This window comes from Plectropomus leopardus, chromosome 12, assembly GCF_008729295.1.
Source record: "Plectropomus leopardus isolate mb chromosome 12, YSFRI_Pleo_2.0, whole genome shotgun sequence".
In the NCBI taxonomy this organism is placed as follows: Eukaryota; Metazoa; Chordata; class Actinopteri; order Perciformes; family Serranidae; genus Plectropomus; species Plectropomus leopardus.
Window position 1 is genome coordinate 2,092,793 of NC_056474.1, and position 21,903 is coordinate 2,114,695.

Below are 21,903 nucleotides of genomic sequence, written 5' to 3' on the forward strand. Positions count from 1 at the left end.
CTTGAAGCTTGGCGCAAACAGTTTCCACTGAACGAGAAAAGATGCGACAATAGATGATTTAGGCTCCATATTCAAATCTGTGACTTATAGGCGTAATGTATGGAGGTCAGAGTTGGGGGGGGTGGTGGTGTAGCGTGAGAGGGGCTGTATACAAGACGACATGTGGTGTAGATAATCACCCCTGCTCCACTGGAACCCTTTACAGAGAAACACAGAGTTACCAGCTGGAGAGAGAGGAGGGGTCTTTGGAGATTTCATCATCTCAAAAGCTCTATGACATGATTAGATCAACCTGAGCGTACCGGATTGACATTGTCGAGAGGAGATACTGTACTGAAGACCTCAAGCTGCACCTCAGTCTGTAACGGATCAGAAAAATATCTTTGATTTCATTTCCAGCATCGGTATAAATGCGTCAACGGCATTTTATCTGCAGACTTTGTTCCCAATCAAAGGCACAGTGTGAAACCATCCAAATATTGCTACTCAGCCTACGCACCGAATAATCCTATAAATCCAAATGCTTTTGAAACAAGCACAACAGGATGACTCTGCCCATGCCAGGCCCAGTTCAAGGGTTATAGTGAACTAAATACCCATCTGTGTGAATCTGAAATCTGCAGCTCCAACAAATGGCTTCCATTAGGTGCTCCTGTTAATGATACGACATAATGGATGATAGAAAATAACAAAAAACTGCTGATGATATTCAGCTTTTACAGGGAAGTTTGGTGCACTTACAGTATATATATATATTTATTTTCTTATACTGCTATATACTTCTTATACTTTCTTATTACTTCTATACTGAACTTTCTAGATCTTGGTGCATATATGGTACCCCTAAATAATTAATTACAAACACATTTTACAAGATTTACTTTTGAGATTCCTGAAAAAAAAAACAGATCTAAAATGTATTATTATTGTTATTATTATTACTATTGGAGATATAAAAGCTAAATAGAAAATCATAATTATCAAGTCGTCATCAGTGCAAATCTCAATGTACGTGTCACCAAAAATCCACCAAAGTCTTTAGCCTTGATTATGGAGAAATTAGAGTTGCAGACTTCCAAAGCACTGCAGCTCTTCTCTCCCCTAAGCAGCAAGAAAAAAAGATGATAAAAGATTGTTTTCCTTTCTTTTTTTTCATTTTAAGAAATTAAATAACATAGTAATGTTTAAGTTACCGACATGAAAAGAATACAGTTGAAAAATACAAGAATATAAATGAAATACAATACAATACAAAATTTTTTTAAAAAAAACATGGTTTTAATAATAAAATAATAATAATAATAATAATAATAATAATAATAATAATAATAAATAATAATAATAATAATAATAGGAAGAAGGAGAACAATACTAATAATAATAATCAGAATAAATTATTATTTTTTTGAAATGTACTAATTTCTTCCAATTTCTTAAAAATAAAGAAATAATAATAATAAAATAATTGGTGCATTTATCTAAGTTCATATTAAATAATTTAACTGGTTGCATAAAATTCATTCCATGAGATATAATTTATTTAATCATAGGACCCAATAACAGGTATCATAAACACATGCATATGAACATACACATAACACATACGACACACTTTCACACTCACATCACTGTGTATTCCCATATGCAAAAGACAGACATCAGTATATCAGATTTCGTTTTTTATTTTATTTTTTTTGTGATAAAAGATCTTTGATTTTAGGACACTCCTGTTGCTCCTTTTATGGAGTGTTTATAAGATTTTCTTGCATGGGATTAAGTTAATACTGATATTAATGCGATATTTTAAAGAGTCAATAGACAAATTATAGACATGGTGGAGGTAGTTATGCATTTTTTTATTATTGGCATCAGCGTGCAGCCGACCCTTTAGCTTTAATCTCACTCTGTAACCTCTCCTCCAAAAACACAGGAGCTTAATCTCCCAAGAAGTAAAATCTGATTCAGTAATTTGTGATCAAGTCGGAGGGAAAAGAGGATACATCTGAGGGCATGCGGAGGGAAGTGACGTCATTAAACTCCTATAAATAGTAGGTCAGTAAGATCAGACTAGCACCAATACCCAGCTGTCCCAGAGTTTACCTACAAGTCACTGCGATTGGACTGTTTTTAGATTTGTTGTCTGTTGTTTGTGTTTCTGGCATTTGTGGATATCTGGCGGTGCGCTATTGACACCCAGTCTCAGTTTTAATCTTTTTTTTTCTGCTTCTTCTGGGTGTTTTAATGGCTTTTTAGGCAATAAGAGAAACAGGAGGTGCGGTCCTTTTTTAATTTTTGCTTCGTCATCACAGAATATGATGTTTGTTGCATTTGTGATGTCCTTTTTTTTTTTTTTTTTTTGGAAGTTAAATCAAAGACAGAGTGACATAGGCCCATGCCAGGTTATAGGTTAAAGTAAGCGCGCGTTTGTTGGCAAAATGACGGCCAGCCTTTTAACTTCTGTCACATTTTAGCTGGAACTTTCTGAGGCAGCCTGCGGAGATGGGCAAGATATTAAGCAGGTCAGGATGGAGGACGTAAAACATAGAGGATGCTTAATCTTTTGAGTGTATTCCAACAAGTAATCCCTGAGTAGATTTCCAAATTAAAGCTTTGGATACGTTATGATGACACACACACACACACACGCATGCACACACACAGACACAAGTGGGCAGGCATGCACACACACGCACAAACATATTCAAATGATATTTTCCACCGAGATGGTTAACAAGTTTGTGATGAATGATTTGCTGTTTCTCGTGGCGGCGCCTACTGTAGCGTTCAGGCAAACGCTTATCCCCTCACATCTTCAAGCCACTGTGCATCAAGGATTATGACTTTCGACTTTTGCCCTTGACCGGGCTGATGTGGGCATGGAAACCCACCGCCTCAGCCCCGCCCACCGCGGAGGGGAAAACACTTTGCGGCGATTGACAGATGTTCCTCTGCTGCTTTGTCACACTAACTGCACGGAAATGATGCTTCACTCTCCAGAGGACTATTTATAAATAATGTAAACATGTCACGGAGCACTTACACACCGTGGACTCTGTTGTTTCGGTGACATAACGTGACTTATGTTCTTTTATGAAAATTTAACCCTTTGAAACCTGGAGCAACATCAGTTGTCTTGTGCTGCTTTTCAGATCCTTGAGCAAATTGTTGCAATGTCTTAAAAAAAAAAAAAAGTAAAAAAAAAAAAAAAAAAAGGAAATGAGCAATGCAATCTGCAAGAAATTAGATGCACCAGGCACTGATGCAAAATTTACTCAGTGGCCAAAAGTAGAATTACACTGTTCGGGTCGGTCACGTGGTGCACACTCACCCAGAAAGACTTTTCCCCATTGATTAACATCAGGAAAAAGATGTCTGTAAATCAGTAAATCATTTTTTTGAGTATCAAACCCCCCAGGAAACGACTTCAACCACTATCTAGATTAAAATCATCCAGTTTGATAACATTTGGAAAGTCTAAAAGAGCAACGAGATCAAATTTTTGTGGCCGCTATTCAAGCTAGTGAGGCACTCATACGTTAGTCGGTCGCTCCGCCGGTGGAAGTTACCCGCTTGGGCAAACTTGGCCGCACTTAGCTGCCGTGAATCTCTTAAGTACGCATGCTCTATGGGCCACTAGATTCGGGTATTTTACACATTTCTAAACCCGGAAAAAGAGCTTTTTCTGCTTCATGCACCAATGCGCAGCTCTCATACAAATGAACAAGGCCCCGCCCCCATGGCTATATCCAGACTTTTATGATACATCCATGGTCTTTCTGACTTTGTGTTTTGCACAGACCTCATGTCGACTCTGTCCCTTCTGTCTGCGATCAGACGTCATATACAGATAACGATGTGATCTTCCCGCCTTGAGCAGGCAGTGTGAATACAGCGTTTTGCTGTGATGACACACACAGACTCAAACCAAAACAGAGCTGTAAAACTAAAAATATACCCCCAAAACTTAAACAACTAAAAAACGGCCTTTACAAAAAGTCTGAAATCTAATTAAAACCCTTCACTCCTGAGTAACACACTGCAGGATGTCCTGTGTGTCACTAGTGAGTACAAAGTACCACTCTGTGGGATGTACACAGAGAAAGATTAAAAAAGACACTGGTCCAATGTGTCCCGGTGTCCCCGGTGCAAACAACAGACATCAGGGCTTCATGCTGTCTGTGGATGTAATCTGTGAGGAGGCAGATCAGCTCCCACAGCGAGGACACGTGGCGGAGCCGCTCTCCTGGAGGAGCGCTAACTCTGGATAAACCCATGCAAGAGCAGTCTCCAGGGCGGTTACCATAGAAACCTCAGGGACATAAGCCCGACAAGTGCCTTGTTTTTACAGCCGTATCTAACTGTAAGAGAAGTCTCACATTCATATAGCTGCTTAAGTGACATTTGTATTAAAAAATATTATAGGATGGTAAATGCATGTCTGTGTGTGTTGCATTGTGTTAGGAGGTAAAATTAAACAATGAAACTTAACTTACTATTAAATTATTGTCTTTAGGAAACTGCCAAGACCACTTTTTATTAAAAAAACATTAAAGGGTAATTAGTATGTTTTAACCGATAAACCCGATAAAATCCAAAAGTTGTTTCAAAGAAAGAAAGTTCACATAATTTTAGAGGAATCTGTATGCTTAAGACACAGTTAGCAAAGATTAATGCAAAAATATCACTGTATTACAGTCACAGCTGTAGTGTAGAAATTCAAATATGTAGAACATTTAACGAATTTACTGTAAAACTACTAATGTAATTTATAGCCCGAACTAATATTTGCTTAAATCACTGAACTCAACAGACTCATATTTGGGATAGATGTCTATATGGGACGAGCTTTTTATTCCTTTCACACAAAACTTTCTCAGCAGAGATGGAAATACAATCACATTATTTGTGTAACCTATTCAGACTTGGGCAAATTGGATTTATTTGATTTATTTATTTTCAAAAACATGGGTAGAAGATAATGAGCAAAAAAATAAGAAATGACCCAGGAACAAGAAAATTACCTGAAAATTTGCCCAAAAAAAACCTAAAAAAAAAACAAAACAAAAAACAAAACAAAGAAAATACAAAAAAAACAAGAAAGTAAATCAAAACAAACAAAAAAGTGAGAAATGGCCTGAAAAAAAGCTTAAAAATAATGATAATTTTGTAAAATATTTTTTAATATAGAATTATGAATAAAGTTCAACGGACATTTTTCCTTAGCTTTTTAAAAAATAGTCTTTGCGTCTTTCTTGTTTATTTTGCTCAAAATACCAACTTCTTTGTGATCATGGTTTCAGTAAAATTTATTTTATTTTGTTCTCCGCTTGAAATAAAGATTTAACTTACTAACTAACTATATTTTTGTGTGTAAATGACCAAATGGATGAATTATTTTTTAAATGTATCCAGTACTGAGCGAGAGCACTGTAGCCTGCAGCATCGAAACAAGCTGCAGTGAAACCACTTTGGGCATGTTTGTACAATCATGACGTAGACATATTTTCTGACATTTGAAAAGTGTTATTATTATTATTGCTATTATATTGTTATTATTGTTAATATTATCATCCCTGCTTGCTACTTCAGACAGGACATCAATCCAAGTTTGACGTGTTATGTTTTGAAAGAAGGTGCATTGCACTAAAACAGTAGAAACAGGTTAAAGCGTGTTGAGTGAAAGATTGGAGCAGATTGGTGGCAGGTTGAGCAGTGCGGCAGAGGAAAGGGAACAGCCTGACAGGAAGATGTCGCTGGCCTCACGCAGCCTCTCCTGTCCCCCGCTGCTGGACATTAGTGAGCATTCCTGCTTAGCTGGCTGCTTGGTGACATGTACAGCTGTTGCCGCCCAGCTGTTTCCCAGCCATTACGAAATTATTCTGCACTCAGATTGACGTGGCGGTCCAGCTTGTTCTCAGCTGCTGGACTTAAATATTTGCTGTAATGCCACTATGCTGACAATGAAGATCAAAGCTGGAGGGAGGCATGGGAGCTGGAAAAAAATTTTTTGAACTGCAATTTGATATCCATCTGGCTCAGCATAATCCCTTTTGCCGCGGTGCATTTTAGTGCTCCTCATGCCTGGAATGAATTTCAAGTGCCCTGTTGGGTTGAAATAATGGCGTTGATAGCAGTGTATGTACTTACAGCCTCATCCGCTTCTCTCTCTGTCGAGTCAAAGGCCACGGGGCTACATGTAGATACTGAGATGTTTTTAGCTCCAGTAAAGCAGCCCGCACGCCACCACAGCCTCATCTGCCCCATGCTGCCATTCAGTAAATTGTGCACAGCTTGTACCATAATTTGATTGGATTTTGATTCATTTAGAACAAAGTAATATTTACAGAAAATGAAATCTATGAAGCAAAAGAAATAATAAAGCACATGATGATTCGGTTTACATGTTCAGAAAGTGAGAATTTTAATAAACCATCTAATTAAATACATACACCCACATATTCAAAATCAGATTTTTTTCATAGTTATTTACAGAAAAAAGAGGAAGATAAACTAGGAAAAAAGAAATAAAATAAAAAAATAAAAATTTAAAAAAATTAAAAAATAAATAATAAACCACCTGGTGACTGTCAAATGCCCTCTACATTCCTTTACCTTGAGAAAATCATGTTTTTTTGCATAATTTTTAACTGGTTTGTATGCTGCGTTGCTTTAGCTTCACGTCAAAACGGTTTTATAGTTTAACTCCACAGATTGATAAATAGAAACTTTTTTCTCGTGGTACAAACACTTTACATTTTGAAATTAAATGTTCCCCTTCAATAGATTAATTATATTATAATATTTTGTGATAGTATGTTAATTTTAGCCCTTTTTTTAAATTGATTTATTTATTTTGGTTATGTAAAAAAAAGAAAATACAGAAATTACAATACAAAAACAGACAGACAAAAAAAGTAATAATTACGACAATGAAAAACATAAAGCAAAAGAAATGGTCCAATACATAATAAATTTGTTTCAAAAAGGAGTGAGACGCAGTAAAAAGGTATTTAATTCCACCTCTTCTCCATGACTTATTGAATTTTAATTAACCAGCTTCCTTATTGTAAGAGCTGTACTTTTTTTACTAGTTTTGACTGTAAGAATAATGAGTTGGTGTGATCCAGATATCTGACATTGTGACTGATTTATTTTGCTCTTTTTTTTGGAAAAAAAGTGGATGTAATGAACTCTAATTGTTGCCCCAAACCTGAAAAATAATCATCTGTCTTCTGCATTACAGGAAGTGTCCAGATGGATTTGACTGCCTAAAAGTGGGTAGAAATCCAAACTACGGCTACACCAGTTTTGACACCTTCGGCTGGGCTTTCCTGGCCCTCTTCAGACTCATGACGCAAGACTACTGGGAGAAACTGTTTCACCAGGTGCAGCTTTTGAATCTTATTTTTAATATACAAATAAACTGTGATTTATTTCCTTTACACGTCTATAGATCCACAAATACACAGTAGAATACAAACATTTTACTTTATCAAAAGTCAAATAATGTTTAAAGGAACAGTTTGTTTACTCCCTAAGTGGCTATATATTATTTTTTTCCCTCTGTTTCGGGAATATTTTCTCAGGATCTCGAGATAACGAAATTGTTTTTTTTACAGAGATAATGACATAATTAATTTGGGATCTCGAAATAACATAATGCTGTAATCGTAAGCTGTTCATTAAAAGATGTCAGAGGAGGATATCGATCTTGCATCACATCGGGGGGTCGACGTTGATGGCTGTTTGTGTCCTATTTTAACAGATTGTATGCGAGGAGCAGACTAACACGCACTTCGAGGTCCCAAGCCGTCAAGTTAACTGGACAGACAGCTGTCGAAACATTAACATTCGTGATGTAAAATTCACTCATTCATTTGTTTAAAAAGTATTTTAGAACAGAAAGTATGAAAGCACAAAACTAACGACTTATCTACATTACATTTTTGTGGGGATGTCACTACATTGTGAAAAAAAACCCGAAAAGAGCCGAGAAGTCTCTAACGCAGTTGTCAGTCATGTCAGTCACTGTCAAACTAGGCAGATCAAATATAATAAAATATCAATCAAGATCATGTTACCTAACTGCCTTCCTTAAATGCTTTTAGAAACATATTTTAGTGTACTGTTTAGATGTAAGAAGAGAGTGTTTGCTCAGGCTGGTAGGTGCTTCACCTCAGGTCTAAGTGTTTAAACAAAAAGGGTAAAATATAACCCAGACTGTATCTCTTTAATTCTGAATTTTTATTCTGCGTGATTGTGTGACTTTGGTGTTGTGTCACATGTGAATTATTGATTTGATGTCTGCTCCCTCAGACGTTGCGCTCAGCTGGGAAGACCTACATGGTTTTCTTCGTGCTGGTAATCTTCCTGGGCTCCTTCTACCTGGTCAACCTCATCCTGGCTGTGGTGGCGATGGCCTACGAGGAGCAGAACCAGGCGACCATCGCCGAGGCCTGGCAGAAGGAGAGGGAGTTTCAGCTGGCCATGGAGCACCTGCGCAGAGAGCAAAGAGTACGTGGATTTTCAGATTTTTTTCACGTTCTTTCAGCTTTGGACAAAATAATAATTTCCTGTAACATGATTTATTTCTGTGTGAAGTTGGCAACGAAAAAACAAGCACAGGATGCAGACTCGGTGTTGTCCCCGGAGTTGTCCCCATTTTGTCAGAAGATGGGAAGCATACGTCGAAGCAGCAGCAGAAGAAGAAGATCACACAGGACGTTATCAGAGGAAACCGCAGAGGAAGCTGCGGAGGAGAAGTTTGACCCGCTGGATGAACCGATGGTACAAAACCTAACACTCAAAACCAGGGGTGGGAAATTATCTTTCCTGGAGGGGCCACATGAGAAACCCAGGCCAAAGAAATTAATTAATTATCAGTAGGACTGACTGTTGTCAGAATTATGAACACAAGTTTTTAACCAATGCAACTTAGTTTGTTAAAAGTTTTCCACATTATCTAAAAGAAATTCTAAAGTGCTAACATAATTATTAACACAATTATTAAGTTCATTACCCATAAACATCAAATAAAAATTTGCATAATTTTAAAGGGATTTTAAAGGTTTTAAAGGCAAAAAAAAATCTGTCAGCATGCCAAAAGATAAAAATATTGAAACTGATGGGGGAAAAAAATCCAATTTGCACACCACTTGGGACAATGTCCACGTCACATAAGGACAGGAGACTGTGAGCGTTTCAGGTTGCACTGCTTTTTTTCCAACAGATTTCTGCATTTTTCTGCATGTTAAGTCTCAAAAGTGTTGGCTCAAGGTCTTTTTATACAGACAGATGTTGGTTACAAACTCAGCAGACTGCCTTACTTCCAAAATCAGTGAAAAACTCAACATTCAGCATCGACCTTATACTTTCTTAGTGCTCATTTTGAGGAGCAGGTGTTTCCAAATTGTTGTTCCCGTAGTCTGTGTTGCACAAACAAAATTAAACTCTTTATATGCTCAAACAAATAAAAGCCAGTTTAGGTTATTTTGTTATTTCTTTTTCTTTTTTGTTGATGTTCTAAACCTTTCTCCCAGTCTTTGGTGTTTTTATGCAAAACCACAGGGGCTAACGTGTCCTCCATGTCTCTGCAGCCTCCTCTGTCTCCGCTCCCGGCCCACCCTCTGCTGGCCACGCTCTCCTCTCACCCCCTCAGCACCAGGAGAGGAAGCCAGGTCAGCATCTTCAGCACTTTCCGGGCGCGCAACAACTCGGAGGCCGACTTCGGGGACGACGAGTACAGCGTTCATGGGGACGCCTTCAGGAGTCGCGCCAGCTCCATGGCAACGCCCTGGAAGAAACGGACGGGCAGCGTGCGGAGCCACTGCTCCCAGATCTTCACCCCCAGCCTCAACATCAATGGCCGACTCAACATCTCCCTGGACCAGAACGGAGTCAACACTCTGGGCGTGCACACGCCCACCTCCATGCCTGCGTACAGCACGGAGAGGGTCAGGGAGGACACGGTGAGGGACAAAAGCCTGTGCAAGATCTTAATTAGGTGCTGAAAGGAGAAAAATTCTCCTATTTAATTTTTGGGTGTTTTCTGTGTACCAGAAACCGGCCGCCACAGAGGACACATCTCCTAGGCCTCTCCTCCAGCCTTCGCCGACAGTGACCGAGCCTCCTGCAGTGACTCGCAAAAGAGGGCTGAGCTCTGTCAGCTTCCTCAGTGATGCCATGGGTGGTGAGTCGCTTTGAATACAACGGAAATAGCTGAAATTTGGGAAACTCGCTTTTAAGCTTCCTTTACATTTACATTAAAAGGCCAGTTCTATGTCTCTAACACTTTGTTCACACTGCAGTCCCAAGTGACCCCTACCAGATTTCTTTTGCGTGGCCACGAGATAATTCAGCTTTGGTAGTGGGATGATAGTCTGCTATGGAGCTGTCAGTTATAAACTGATGCTTTTTATTAATTATAATTTAATGTTATAAAAGTCTACTTTTATCTTCAAAAGTATAAACCTTTGTTATCACTGCCATGGCAAATGTTAATAATAATGGTTAATAATGCCCTGCAGATGTTGAGGGAGAATATGCATAAATTCACGTGCATGGTTAAATTATTGCTAATTTTTTTGTTTTATTTTGTTTAAATAAGTCAATGAAAGTAGAAAATAATGTATAATTTTTTTTAAGTTTGATTTTGAAAAGCGCGTTTTGTGTGCAGAGCGATACAAGTGTGTTTGATATTATTAAACCTAAGGGTTTAAAACTTCTCTCATCCTCAGAGAGCTGCTAAGGTTTAAAGCATAAAACTCTGAGTAAACATCTTAGATCTTCAGGTTATGATTGTGTGAATAGTTGACCTCGATGTGTCTTTGCAGAGCTGGAGGTGTCGCGGCAGAAGTGTCACCCCTGCTGGTACACGTTCGCCAAGAAGTACCTGATCTGGGACTGCTGCCCGTGGTGGCTGAAGATGAAGGAGTGGGTGAAGTTCATGGTGATGGATCCGTTCCTGGATCTGGGAATCACCATCTGCATTGTGCTCAACACCCTCTTCATGGCCCTGGAGCACTACCCGATGACGGACGAGTTCAACACCATGCTCTCAGTGGGCAATCTGGTGAGGGGCTTTTAACGACGCGGCGGGCAGGTTTACAGCGTGTGACACTCTCTCAGTGGAGAGGACTGAAAGCTCCACAGAGGAGAAAGTAAAGACGGAAGCATTCATTCAGATAATGTTTTTCTGTATCAGACAGCTGGGTTTTTTTATAGCCAGTGTGCTGGACTTAAGGTCAAACAGGGCCGTGTTGATCCTTTGTCAGAGGTTCTGCTTTAGACTATTTGCGATTATCCTTGGTAAGAGGGAGTATTTTTAGCAGGAGGGGGGACTGATGCCCTCATTTGTATTTTGCCATCTCCCTCTACTGGTAAATTCTCGACTCTGCTCGTGTCTTCAAGTTTAAAAATCCACTTGAAAGAAAACAAATATAAGTATTTTCTCTTAAACTATGTGGATATTTTTGTCCTAAAACAGCCACAGTGCAGAAGTTTCCACTGTAGTGCGTTCTAGTGTTTTATTTACCTCATCTTAAACAAACATAAAGTTGCATTATTTATTAATGTTGATACTCTGGGGCAGCATAACAACCTGTAAATACATGGTTAATGTGAGCTGTCCATCTTGCACATGTCTGCATCTTCACAAGCAGAAACAAGGAGGTGGGTTTGTAATGTTATGCAGAGGACTGTTATGATTGATGAAACCCATGGGAAACTGAAATGATTGGCCAAATTTGCAGAAAAGTTGCACTGGTGATTCGAGAAAATTGCATGCAGAATTCATGGGGACTGGTTACAGTTTTTATGTTTTTATGTACAGTCTTCTGGATTTTTAAGTTTTTATGTCGCTCTTTGTCTGTTGCAGGTTTTCACAGGGATCTTTACAGCTGAGATGGTGCTGAAGCTGATTGCCATGGATCCGTACTACTACTTCCAACAGGGCTGGAATATCTTTGACGGCGTCATTGTTTGCCTCAGTCTGATGGAGCTGGGTCTTTCCAACGTGGAGGGGCTGTCTGTTCTGCGATCTTTCAGACTGGTAAATCTCTCACTTATTTACCTTTTTTTTTTTTTTTTTAAATAGTGGTCTTATGCCTACGTGCCATGAATTTGGCACAAACGTGTACTTGGACTCAATGATGAACTGATTTGAATTTGGCGGTCAAATCTCAGGACCTGTCACATTCTCCTAAACACAATTTCTCAGCAACATCTCAAGGGAATTTATTCAATTTATGTTGTCCTAATGGTATTACAGCACAAATGGGCCCATAAAGTTTTGCAACTAAATACAATTTGTCCTTTTTTTGTCTGATTGCAATTATTTATGTGGCAAAGTTTAAATATTTGCATCGAAAACATAGCAGCAGTGATTTTTTTTTTAGAGAGCTGCAGGTCTTGACCAAAGAGGTGTAAAAGCATCCACAATTGCACTTTAAGTACCACTAATTTTGTAAGTGGACAGTTCTTGCAATAACGCTCTATTGTATAGAAATGGACCAGTTGTGTGCCAAAAGTACTGTATGCATATTAAAATCTTTAAATAGTATAAATGGCACAGGTGCACAGAGACGCTGCAGTTATTTAGGGCTGCATTTTGCTTTGAAAATTGCACTTTTTTTCTTAATTGTGCGGGTTTAGCAGCCGAAAAAGCTGCACAGTCCTTTTGTGAATTTGCCCAACAGTTTCTTGTAAAGATGCAGCATCATTTGCTTCCTTCACTCTGTCCTCTCCGTCAGTTACGAGTCTTCAAGCTGGCAAAATCCTGGCCGACTCTCAACACTCTGATCAAGATCATTGGTAACTCGGTGGGCGCCCTGGGAAACCTGACGCTGGTGTTGGCCATCATCGTCTTCATCTTCGCCGTGGTGGGCATGCAGCTGTTTGGGAAGAACTACCAGGACTGTGTGTGTAAGATCTCCATCGACTGTGAGCTGCCTCGCTGGCACATGAAGGACTTCTTCCACTCCTTCCTCATCGTGTTTCGCGTGCTGTGCGGCGAGTGGATCGAGACCATGTGGGACTGTATGGAAGTGGCCGGGCAGCCCCTCTGCATCCTGGTGTTCATGTTGGTCATGGTCATTGGGAACTTGGTGGTGAGTATTAAATTAGACATTTTTATTTTTTAAAATCTCTTTCAACAAACCCCCTAACCAAAACCAACACTGTATTTAAAGGGGTTATCATTATTATTATGAAACTTCTCCCAATAAGTATATACATAAAATTTAGTAAAATTCACCCTGCTGCTGTCTAATGAAAGATAAAGAAGTATCTACGGCCATACTATCAGACTACAGAGCAGTTTTATTCCCCAAGCTGTGAGACTCCTGAACTTCTCCTTTGACTTCAAAATATGTAACAGGATTTAAGGACACATTTTAACTTAAAAAATAACAAAAAAAACTCCCTTGTACCTTGTAAATCCAAGAAGGTAATCTACAAAATAAGTATTCACAAAAATAAATCTAATTTTACACTAACAGGTACTGACTCTAGCCAAAATCTGATATATCTAATCCCTCTGTGTTGTAGACCTGCATTATTGTCCAAAAACAGCAACTTAATTAGTGGCATCATTGCATTACATCTGCCCTTCATTAGGATAAACATGGGAACTGTAGTTTATCAATACTAAAAGAAATACTTGATGGCAACAGAATCTACAACTAAAGACTGACCTCAAGCAAATGTACCAATGTTTGCCAAAAACCACAGTGTGCTGTTATTTAAGTGAAAGTTTAGATTTCTGAGCAATTACATGTTTTGGGGGCTGAGAACCAGAGACAGGCTGAGAGAGTACTGAAAGACAGACAACAACATTGTTAGTTTTGTTTTTTTATTGGATTTGTTGACAATAATATGAATACAGAATATCATCAATCTTAAATGAACATTTCACCCTGTAAATGACTGTTTGAAAGTCAATGACTCACTCAGTTTATCTTGAATTTTAGTGAATTTTCCTTGCATGCCGCCATTATGAATGAAGAATCCAAAAGAGGAAGAAAATTCTTGATGAATTGAAGTCAAAGGTGCTGCTTGAACAACATCAAAGCTGTATCAAAACATTTATTTTATTCGTGCAGAATAATACAAGTGTCATTTATTCAGTCATACGCTCTCTATGCTCTCTTCAAAGCCAGACTCCATTTACAAAAACAGTAATTTTACATCAGTGACTACAGAGAGCTGCTGGTCATCTGCTGCCTCCATCAGTTTGTTAGTTTGTGTGATTTTGGCATCTTTGGTTAGTTTTGATGGACAGAACTCACTATATAACGTAAAAAACTCCTGATTGAGGCAGTGGCAGACCAGCAGCTCTTGTGTTCAGTGAGGTAAAATCATTATTTTTCTCAGTGCAGTCTGGATTTAGAGTGAGCTATAGATAAGTTTCACTCTAGCTTCAGTTCCCTTTTGGAAAAGGCTCCAAGAGTTGTATAAAAGTTTGTAAACAAATACTTTGGTATAGTTTAGCTGTTGTTAAATGTGTATCAAGATGACTTCAAATCATCCAGAATTTTCTTTTTTTTTTGATTCTGTGTTCTCTGTGGCATCATATGAGAAAAACCTCTTCATGAAATTAACGCAACAGGAAAGTAGTATAAATACAAATGATCATTTTGGGGGTGAAGTAGTCATTTAAGTATGTGATAACAGGAAGTCTGCTTAGAGAGAAATTCAATTGCACGCCAATGCAACCAACTGTAATCCAAATGATGATGTCATGAGTAATCAGGGATTACGTCGCACCAATGAGGGTCAGTGATTCCATATTATGAGGACGGGACATCCTCAAACGGCTCTTGGTGCCTTGCCGTGATATAATTTCCGAATTCAGAAACCGCAGTGGTCTGTGCTGGTTTTCTCCAGTCGTCTTGAACATATGCTGGTCACGCTGGTCACTGAGAACACAGTTGTGTCACAGCATCATGCTAACTGTCTTGCAGATTAGCATTAGCAGGCTTCAAAGCAGATCATGTCTGGACGACATAGTATAAACCATCTGTTCTCCCTCCTAAGTAAGATATGTATTATGTGCACATGCTGTCGTGCAAACTGGAGCGTCAACAGACACACTGTCCGCTCGCAGCGGCTTTACCGCGGCCCCATGTCCAACAGGGCTGAATGTTTTATCCACTGCTAATGAATTAAGCCTTATGGGTGAAATTGTGACCTAAGTACTGTACAAAGGATCAGCCAAGGCCACAGAGTGTTCTCGCTGTCCGTCCAGCCTCTGCAGCAGGTACCGACTTTCACACAGGATGAAACACTGTTTACATTAATACGTGCAGCTGTTTCTGTGAAAAAATAATCTGTACAACAGCTCTGTTTGTACACAACTGCTGTCACTCGGTGCCATAGCAAAGATATGTTTATTTGCTGGTCCACCCATATGGTGATCTGTTGTCCAGCTGTGTCCTGTAAGCTAACGTTGATGAGAACAGAGGAAATAAAATCCAGAAGCGCAGACAGCATTTATCTGGTCTGATAGTGTCCTCGGCTTCTCGGTCAGATCCACCCCTCGCTCCTCCACAGCTCCAACCTCTTGTCCAGAAATGGTCACACTTGGCTCCAAAGATGACAGGGGTCAAAGGCCACTTTTACACGGAAACGATCCACAGAAAGCAGTATCGTTATCGTGTCTCAGATTGTCCGCTCCACTCTCATTGTCCGCCGGTGTCTCTGCCGGTGTCTCCGATTGTCCACTCTGCTGTCATTGTCCGCCGGTGTCTCTGTCAGTGTCTCCGATTGTCCGTCCTGATAGTCATTTATCACCGTGCTCGCTGCTCACCGTAACCGCTGAACACCGGTGTAAGCGGCCGCCGTCTCTCCCCTCCCTCCTTCGGCTCTGTGTGTGTGTGACGGGGACATGATGAGAGGACATGATGAGAGGACATGATGAGAGGACACGCTGGACGTGGTTTGAGTTCAGGTGTAGTGAGTTTCCAGCTCGGTTCTGCTGAAAGAATAAACTGATATCTGATGTTTGATTCCTTCCAACAACAAGCAGAACAACATGTGAATCTGCAGAGATCACAGCAGAGCCGTTACTTAGGGACGGTTCTGTAGCTGCTGCTTCCTGACAGTTTGGGGAATGTTCCTCTCTATAGTTCCTCTATAACTCAAACACAACATTATTTTCAGCATTATTTTTGTACAATTCAAGTTGAATAATCATTATTGGGCATCAATGCTCCAAACTAGGGTTTCAAATTTCAAGCACTTTCCTTAATCGATTAATGTGTAATATTAATGAAAAAACATAAATGTTTTGCTTATTTCAGACAATATCAAATGTTTTTACTTTTTATAGCTCACTACAACATATTGGATATATTTTGAAAGCATTTCATTGTTTGTTGATTAATTGAATTAACTACACATGTTTGATAAAATACTTAATGGCCTATTAATTGATCGTCGATTAATTGTTATCATATACTCCAAACTCAGTATTTGACCCACTGAGTGGTTTAATGTCACCAAGTTCAGCTGCTCTTGTTTAATTACTTTTCTTTAGTATCATTCATTTGAAAACGTGTTAACATTTGCTCGTTTGTCGTGCATGTAGAGAATTTTTTTATTCAAATAGCCCCATCGATAGATTTGCATGAAAAACAGTCAGTCATCATCATCCAGGCAAAGAGTAACAAATATTTTAGACCAAAGAGATTTTAAAACCCTCCTGACAGACAGATACATTTCCGAGTGTGGGATTAAATGAGGAACAAACTAGCATTTAATGGCAGAGGGAACAGAGGGCATGCTGGGAACAGGTGTTTGAGCCGTGTCCAACAGGCCTCCACACTCAAAGCCTCGCTCCACTTTTTAAAAAGCATGACAGGGTTTAAAAACAGTTATGTGACACAACTGAATTGATTGTGGTGCAGATGATGCTCATATTTTCCCTGTATGATATTCTAATGTCAGCGTGACGTGGAAAATCCACGAGCAGGCAGCACATTTTTTTCTTTTTGTGCATTGCAAAATAAATACTGCTAATTTATGTTTATGTTGGGGTCTGGCCAGGACACTTAACACACCCAGAATTTAAAAAAAATCCCTGAATATGAATAAGGGCAAAACTTCTGATAAGAATATTAAAATTAAAGATTTTATTCGGTCTGGCTGACACAGTCTGATAGAGAGATAGGCGTAGAGAGAAATAGATAGATATTATATTATATGTTATTTTTAAACACTTTTTCAAGAAGTTTCCTTGTTTTTTTTATTTTTAAACTTTCTATTTTTTGTCCAAAGTTCCAGATAGTTTTCTTGCATTTTTACTAATTTATTGATCATTTTTGGGTCATTTCTTCTTAAGTTTCTCATAGCCTGATTCACATGTTTAAAAAGAAATTGAGCCATTTCAGTTTTTTAAGCACTTTTGCCAAGTAACTTTCTTGTTTGTTTGTTTTTTAATTTCCATTTTTTCCGCTAAGTTTCAGGTAATTCTCTCATTGTGCGATTTAATTTTTGTGCGAAGTTCTGGGTAATTTTCTTGCATTTTTACTAATTTATTATTAATTTTTCATATCCTCTTAAGTTGCTAATAACCTTCTTCCCAAGTTTTAAAAGAAATCGAGCTATTGTGATCAGATTTAGTTAGTTAGTTTTTCTATTTTTTAACTTTCCATTTTTTGTCTGAAGTACCAGGTAATTTTCTTGCATTTTTAATAATTTATTGTTCATTTTTGGGTCATATCTTCTTAAATTTCTCATTGCCTTCTTCCCACGTTTAAAAAGAAATGGAGCCATTTTTTATGAAGTTCCGGGTAATTTTCTTGCATTTTTATAAATTTATTGTTAATTTTGGGGTCATGTCTTCCTAAATTTTTCATTGCCTTTTTACTATATTTCAAAAGAAATCCAGCCATTTTTCCTATGTTTGAAAGGGTTAAATACCCTCTCTGATAAAAGATTAAACACTCAGAGAGCATGAAGCGGTCTCTCTTGTTTCACAGTTGGATACAGAAACCCTCAGTGATCCTGTTGTCTTGTTCGGGCAAAGACCAGATCACAACAGTGCTTCTTATAGTTTAATGGACAGAAACCTCCACTGCACATGAATCGTGGGAAAGCTGTTTATCCAAGGGATTATCCAGGATGCTTAGGGGCGAGAAGGTCGGAGGGCATTCATCACTAATCATCTGCTCATGCTCCCCATCTCTGGCTGGCTCAGTGGCTAAAGATGATCCTTACCAACTGTGCACATCACATATGCACACAGGCAGTACACACACACACACACACACACACACACACACACACACACACACACACACACACACACACACACACACACGGTACTGTGCAGGGATGTGCTTGATGCTGCTGCTCTCTAAGCTAGTAGACAGATTACTTGGGAGTTGGATGCTTGGAAACTTGAGTTCAGTGAAGCCGAAAGCAGCTGAAGCCATATGTGCCATATCCTCCCGAGTTTACAATGCAGGATTTTCCAGTGTTGACAAAATATGTGAGAGGTCATGTCATGCAGTAGGTGCACTTATCCTTTAGCTTACAAGCTAAACTGGGCTCTGATTAGTCAAGAAACATAAATGTTGACATATGCACAGTGTAAATACGGCATTTGGTGACACATCCAGGCTATAAAAAAATAATATTTATTCATCAACAGGTGCTGAATCTTTTTCTGGCCCTGCTGCTCAGCTCCTTCAGCTCCGACAACCTCTCCGCTCCAGACGAAGATGGCGATTTGAACAACATCCAGATCGCCATTGCTCGCATTCACAACGGCGTATCTTGGCTCACCACGAAAATCATGGACCTCTACAACCACGGCCTGAAGCGGCAAAAGGAAAAGGACAAAGAAGCAGGTCAGGACATCAAGCTGGTTGGAAATCATGTGGAATGCAATGGTGGGATTTTTGGAAGCTACGGAGAGAAGTACATCATACCAGAGGAGGACAGCTACATGACAAACCCCAACCTGACTGTCATCGTTCCCATCGCGCCCGGGGAGTCGGACGTGGAGTTTCTGGAGGAGGAGGAGATTTCTGAGTCATCGGAGGATGAAGACAACAAACCGGTGAGTTTTTCACCTCCAGATGTGTTTGTTTACACTAAACCTGAACCCTCATGGTTTACTTTGGCAGTGGTCTTTAGATGGTATTATCCACCAGCTGGTAGGAAATCCCTGCTGCTGCTATTTAGGGCTGGGTATTGTTTTTAAAAATGGCCACACCAATACCAACATCAGTCTAATATCGATATCAATAGAGTAATTCATTCAATACATTTCTTTTTACTTTCTTCGATACCCATCAGGTGAATTGAAGCATTGAATTACATAAAATGCCACTAGACATTGCAGCCGTGTAGTACGCCATAATCTCGGCACGCTGAATTTTCAACTCCGTCAAATACACCATACTTCACTTTACCACATCAAATACTGTTTAGGTTGTATCTGCTGCAGTAGTTCGCCAATCGCATGTCGCTTTAAATCAAAGAACACTTGCAGGAAAATTACTGCAAGGAAAAATGTAAAAACTGGGATTTTCTTTGTACAGCCCAATTCCAAAAAAGATTGTTGAGATGCTGTGTACAATAAATAAAAACAGAATACGATGATTTTCAAATCATTTTTGACCTATATTTGATTGAATACAATCCCAGAGACAAGATATTAAATGTTCAAACCAAAAAAAAAACACTGCATTACATCCCCTTTATTTTTAACATCATGCAGTAAATGTTTTAAAACTTTTTCTCATTCTTCTTTGATATACCACTGAAGTTTCTCAACAGTCCAGGGTTGGTGGATTATGTGCTTTATAATACACCATGCGTTCAGTGGCAGACAGGTCTGGACTGCAGGCAGGTCAGTCTAGTACCTGAACTCTTTTACTAAAAAACCACGCTGTTGGAAAACATGCAGAATGTGTCTCATTGTCTCGCTGGAATAAGCGGGGACGTCCCTGATCAAGACATCATCTGGATGGCAGCATATGTTGCTCCAAAACCTGTGTGAACCTTTCAACATTCATGGTGCCTTCACAGAAGTTACCCATGATGCCATGGCCACAAACACACCTCCATACCATAATAGATACTTTGTACTTTGGGCTGTTAACAATCTGGAGGGTCCTCTTTTTTATTTATTTAGTCTGGAGGACACAATGTACACGATTTTCAAAAACAATTTGAAATATGGACTCATCTGACCACAGCACACTTTTCCACTGTGTATCAGTCCATCTGAGATGAGCTCAGGCTCAGAGAAGTTTCTGATTGTTGCTGATAAACAGCTTTTACTTTGCATGTTAGAGTCTGAACCTACTCTATACAACAAGTAGTTCTGACCAAGCAATCTGATCGGTCCACAAGACAGTTAGAATTTGCTCAAATTTGCATGAGATAACGGAGATAACAGTCGCAAAAAGCTTGTTATTTTGGGAGCTGATTGCCCTAAAACGTGAATACATTTTGATGCATTGTAATCTTCAGTGGTGTTTGCAGACCTCGGCAGTGCCTCGATCCTGAGTGCATCACTGTCATGCTCATTTGGCTTAAACCACACTCTCATGTAATGTAGCTTAATTAGTAGATGCAGCATTTAACTGTGTTTACTAACAATGGGTTTCCAAAGTGTTCCTGATCCTATTTCATAATATCCTTAATACAATCATGTTAGCTTTTAATGCTGTGCAGCCTCAGGGGTCAAAGGTTACGGCCATTCAGTGTTGGTTTTCAGTTTTGCTCCTCACCTTCAGAGATTTCTCCGGATTCCTTCAATCTTTCGATGATATTATGGATTGCATATCTTGAAATCTATAAATTCTTTGAAACTGCGCATTATGAAAAGTTGTTCCTCAAGTGTTGTACCGTTTGTGTGCACAGTTTTTCCACAAAGTGACAGTCCTGCTTGTGAGCAACTAAGCCTTTCTTGAATGCCCCTTTCATACCTATTATTGATAACAATGAACACAACTCCCCGTGCACAGCCAGTGTGATCATCAGGTGCTGGTTGGTAGCAGGAACGTTTAAAGTGAAAACCAAAATCGACCACTACACAACTAAACTATGACTTTATTTAAAGCAAGCAATGCGTTTCGCCTGTAGCTTCTTTAGGTTCGTTCAGTGAAAATACGAGTATTCACAGGTGTGATAAAATACAAGTCATACGAGTAATAATCAACAACCTTTTTTTATTTTTCAATTGTCTGAAGTGAGCAAAATACAGAAAGCATGACAATATTTACAAAACATCAAAAAAACAATCAAAAAATCAATTTGATGTGGTAGATATTTTTTGTAATTATTGTAATCCTTTTTGTATTTTGCTCACTTCAGATAATATGTTCTTGATACACTCTGGAAAAAAATAGAAAAAAGAAAAATGATGCTGATAATGTTGACTTGTGTATTTATCACACCTGTCAATACTCTGAATAAAGTCTCAGTAAAGTTCTTCAGCGTACGATGGTCGATTATGTTTTTCACCCATTTTTGATACTTTAATCTGTGCAGTGAACCTGTTACTTGCAAAATGTTCCAAACAGGGTTTTTGTTCATCATTTTCAACATTAAACATCTCATCTTTGTATTTTTTTCAACTGAATATATGTGACAAAACAGATATGCAAATTATTGTGTTTTCTTTTTATTTACATTTTACGCAGCGTCCCATCTTTTGTGGAACTGGGGCTGTGACCAGTGGCAGAGGCCACCTTATAAACTGTGAATCTCTGTTAGATAGAGAGGCAAGCAAGTGGGTCAGAGATTTTCGGGTTTGCGCTTGATGGAAAGAAAAAGTCTCACACTAGTCCCTTTTCACAGAGACATTTTGACATGCACAGCATGCACAGGTGGAAAGGTAAAAAAATAAATGTAGCTGAATTTCATTTGGACTCAGGGTACTGTTAA

The 21,903-nt window shown here is 38.9% G+C and overlaps 1 protein-coding gene across 1 annotated transcript in view; it reads left to right on the forward strand.

Moving 5' to 3' along the window:
- LOC121951180 (sodium channel protein type 4 subunit alpha B-like) overlaps nucleotides 1-21,903 on the forward strand; it is a 58,443-nt gene that overhangs the window by 18,342 nt on the left and 18,198 nt on the right. Inside the window, exons 9-17 of the mRNA XM_042497419.1 lie at nucleotides 7,244-7,385; nucleotides 8,317-8,514; nucleotides 8,602-8,787; nucleotides 9,597-9,968; nucleotides 10,060-10,189; nucleotides 10,833-11,071; nucleotides 11,876-12,049; nucleotides 12,750-13,106; nucleotides 18,653-19,063. Coding sequence (XP_042353353.1) covers nucleotides 7,244-7,385; nucleotides 8,317-8,514; nucleotides 8,602-8,787; nucleotides 9,597-9,968; nucleotides 10,060-10,189; nucleotides 10,833-11,071; nucleotides 11,876-12,049; nucleotides 12,750-13,106; nucleotides 18,653-19,063 — 2,209 coding nt within the window. The remainder of the gene's footprint in view (nucleotides 1-7,243; nucleotides 7,386-8,316; nucleotides 8,515-8,601; nucleotides 8,788-9,596; nucleotides 9,969-10,059; nucleotides 10,190-10,832; nucleotides 11,072-11,875; nucleotides 12,050-12,749; nucleotides 13,107-18,652; nucleotides 19,064-21,903) is intronic.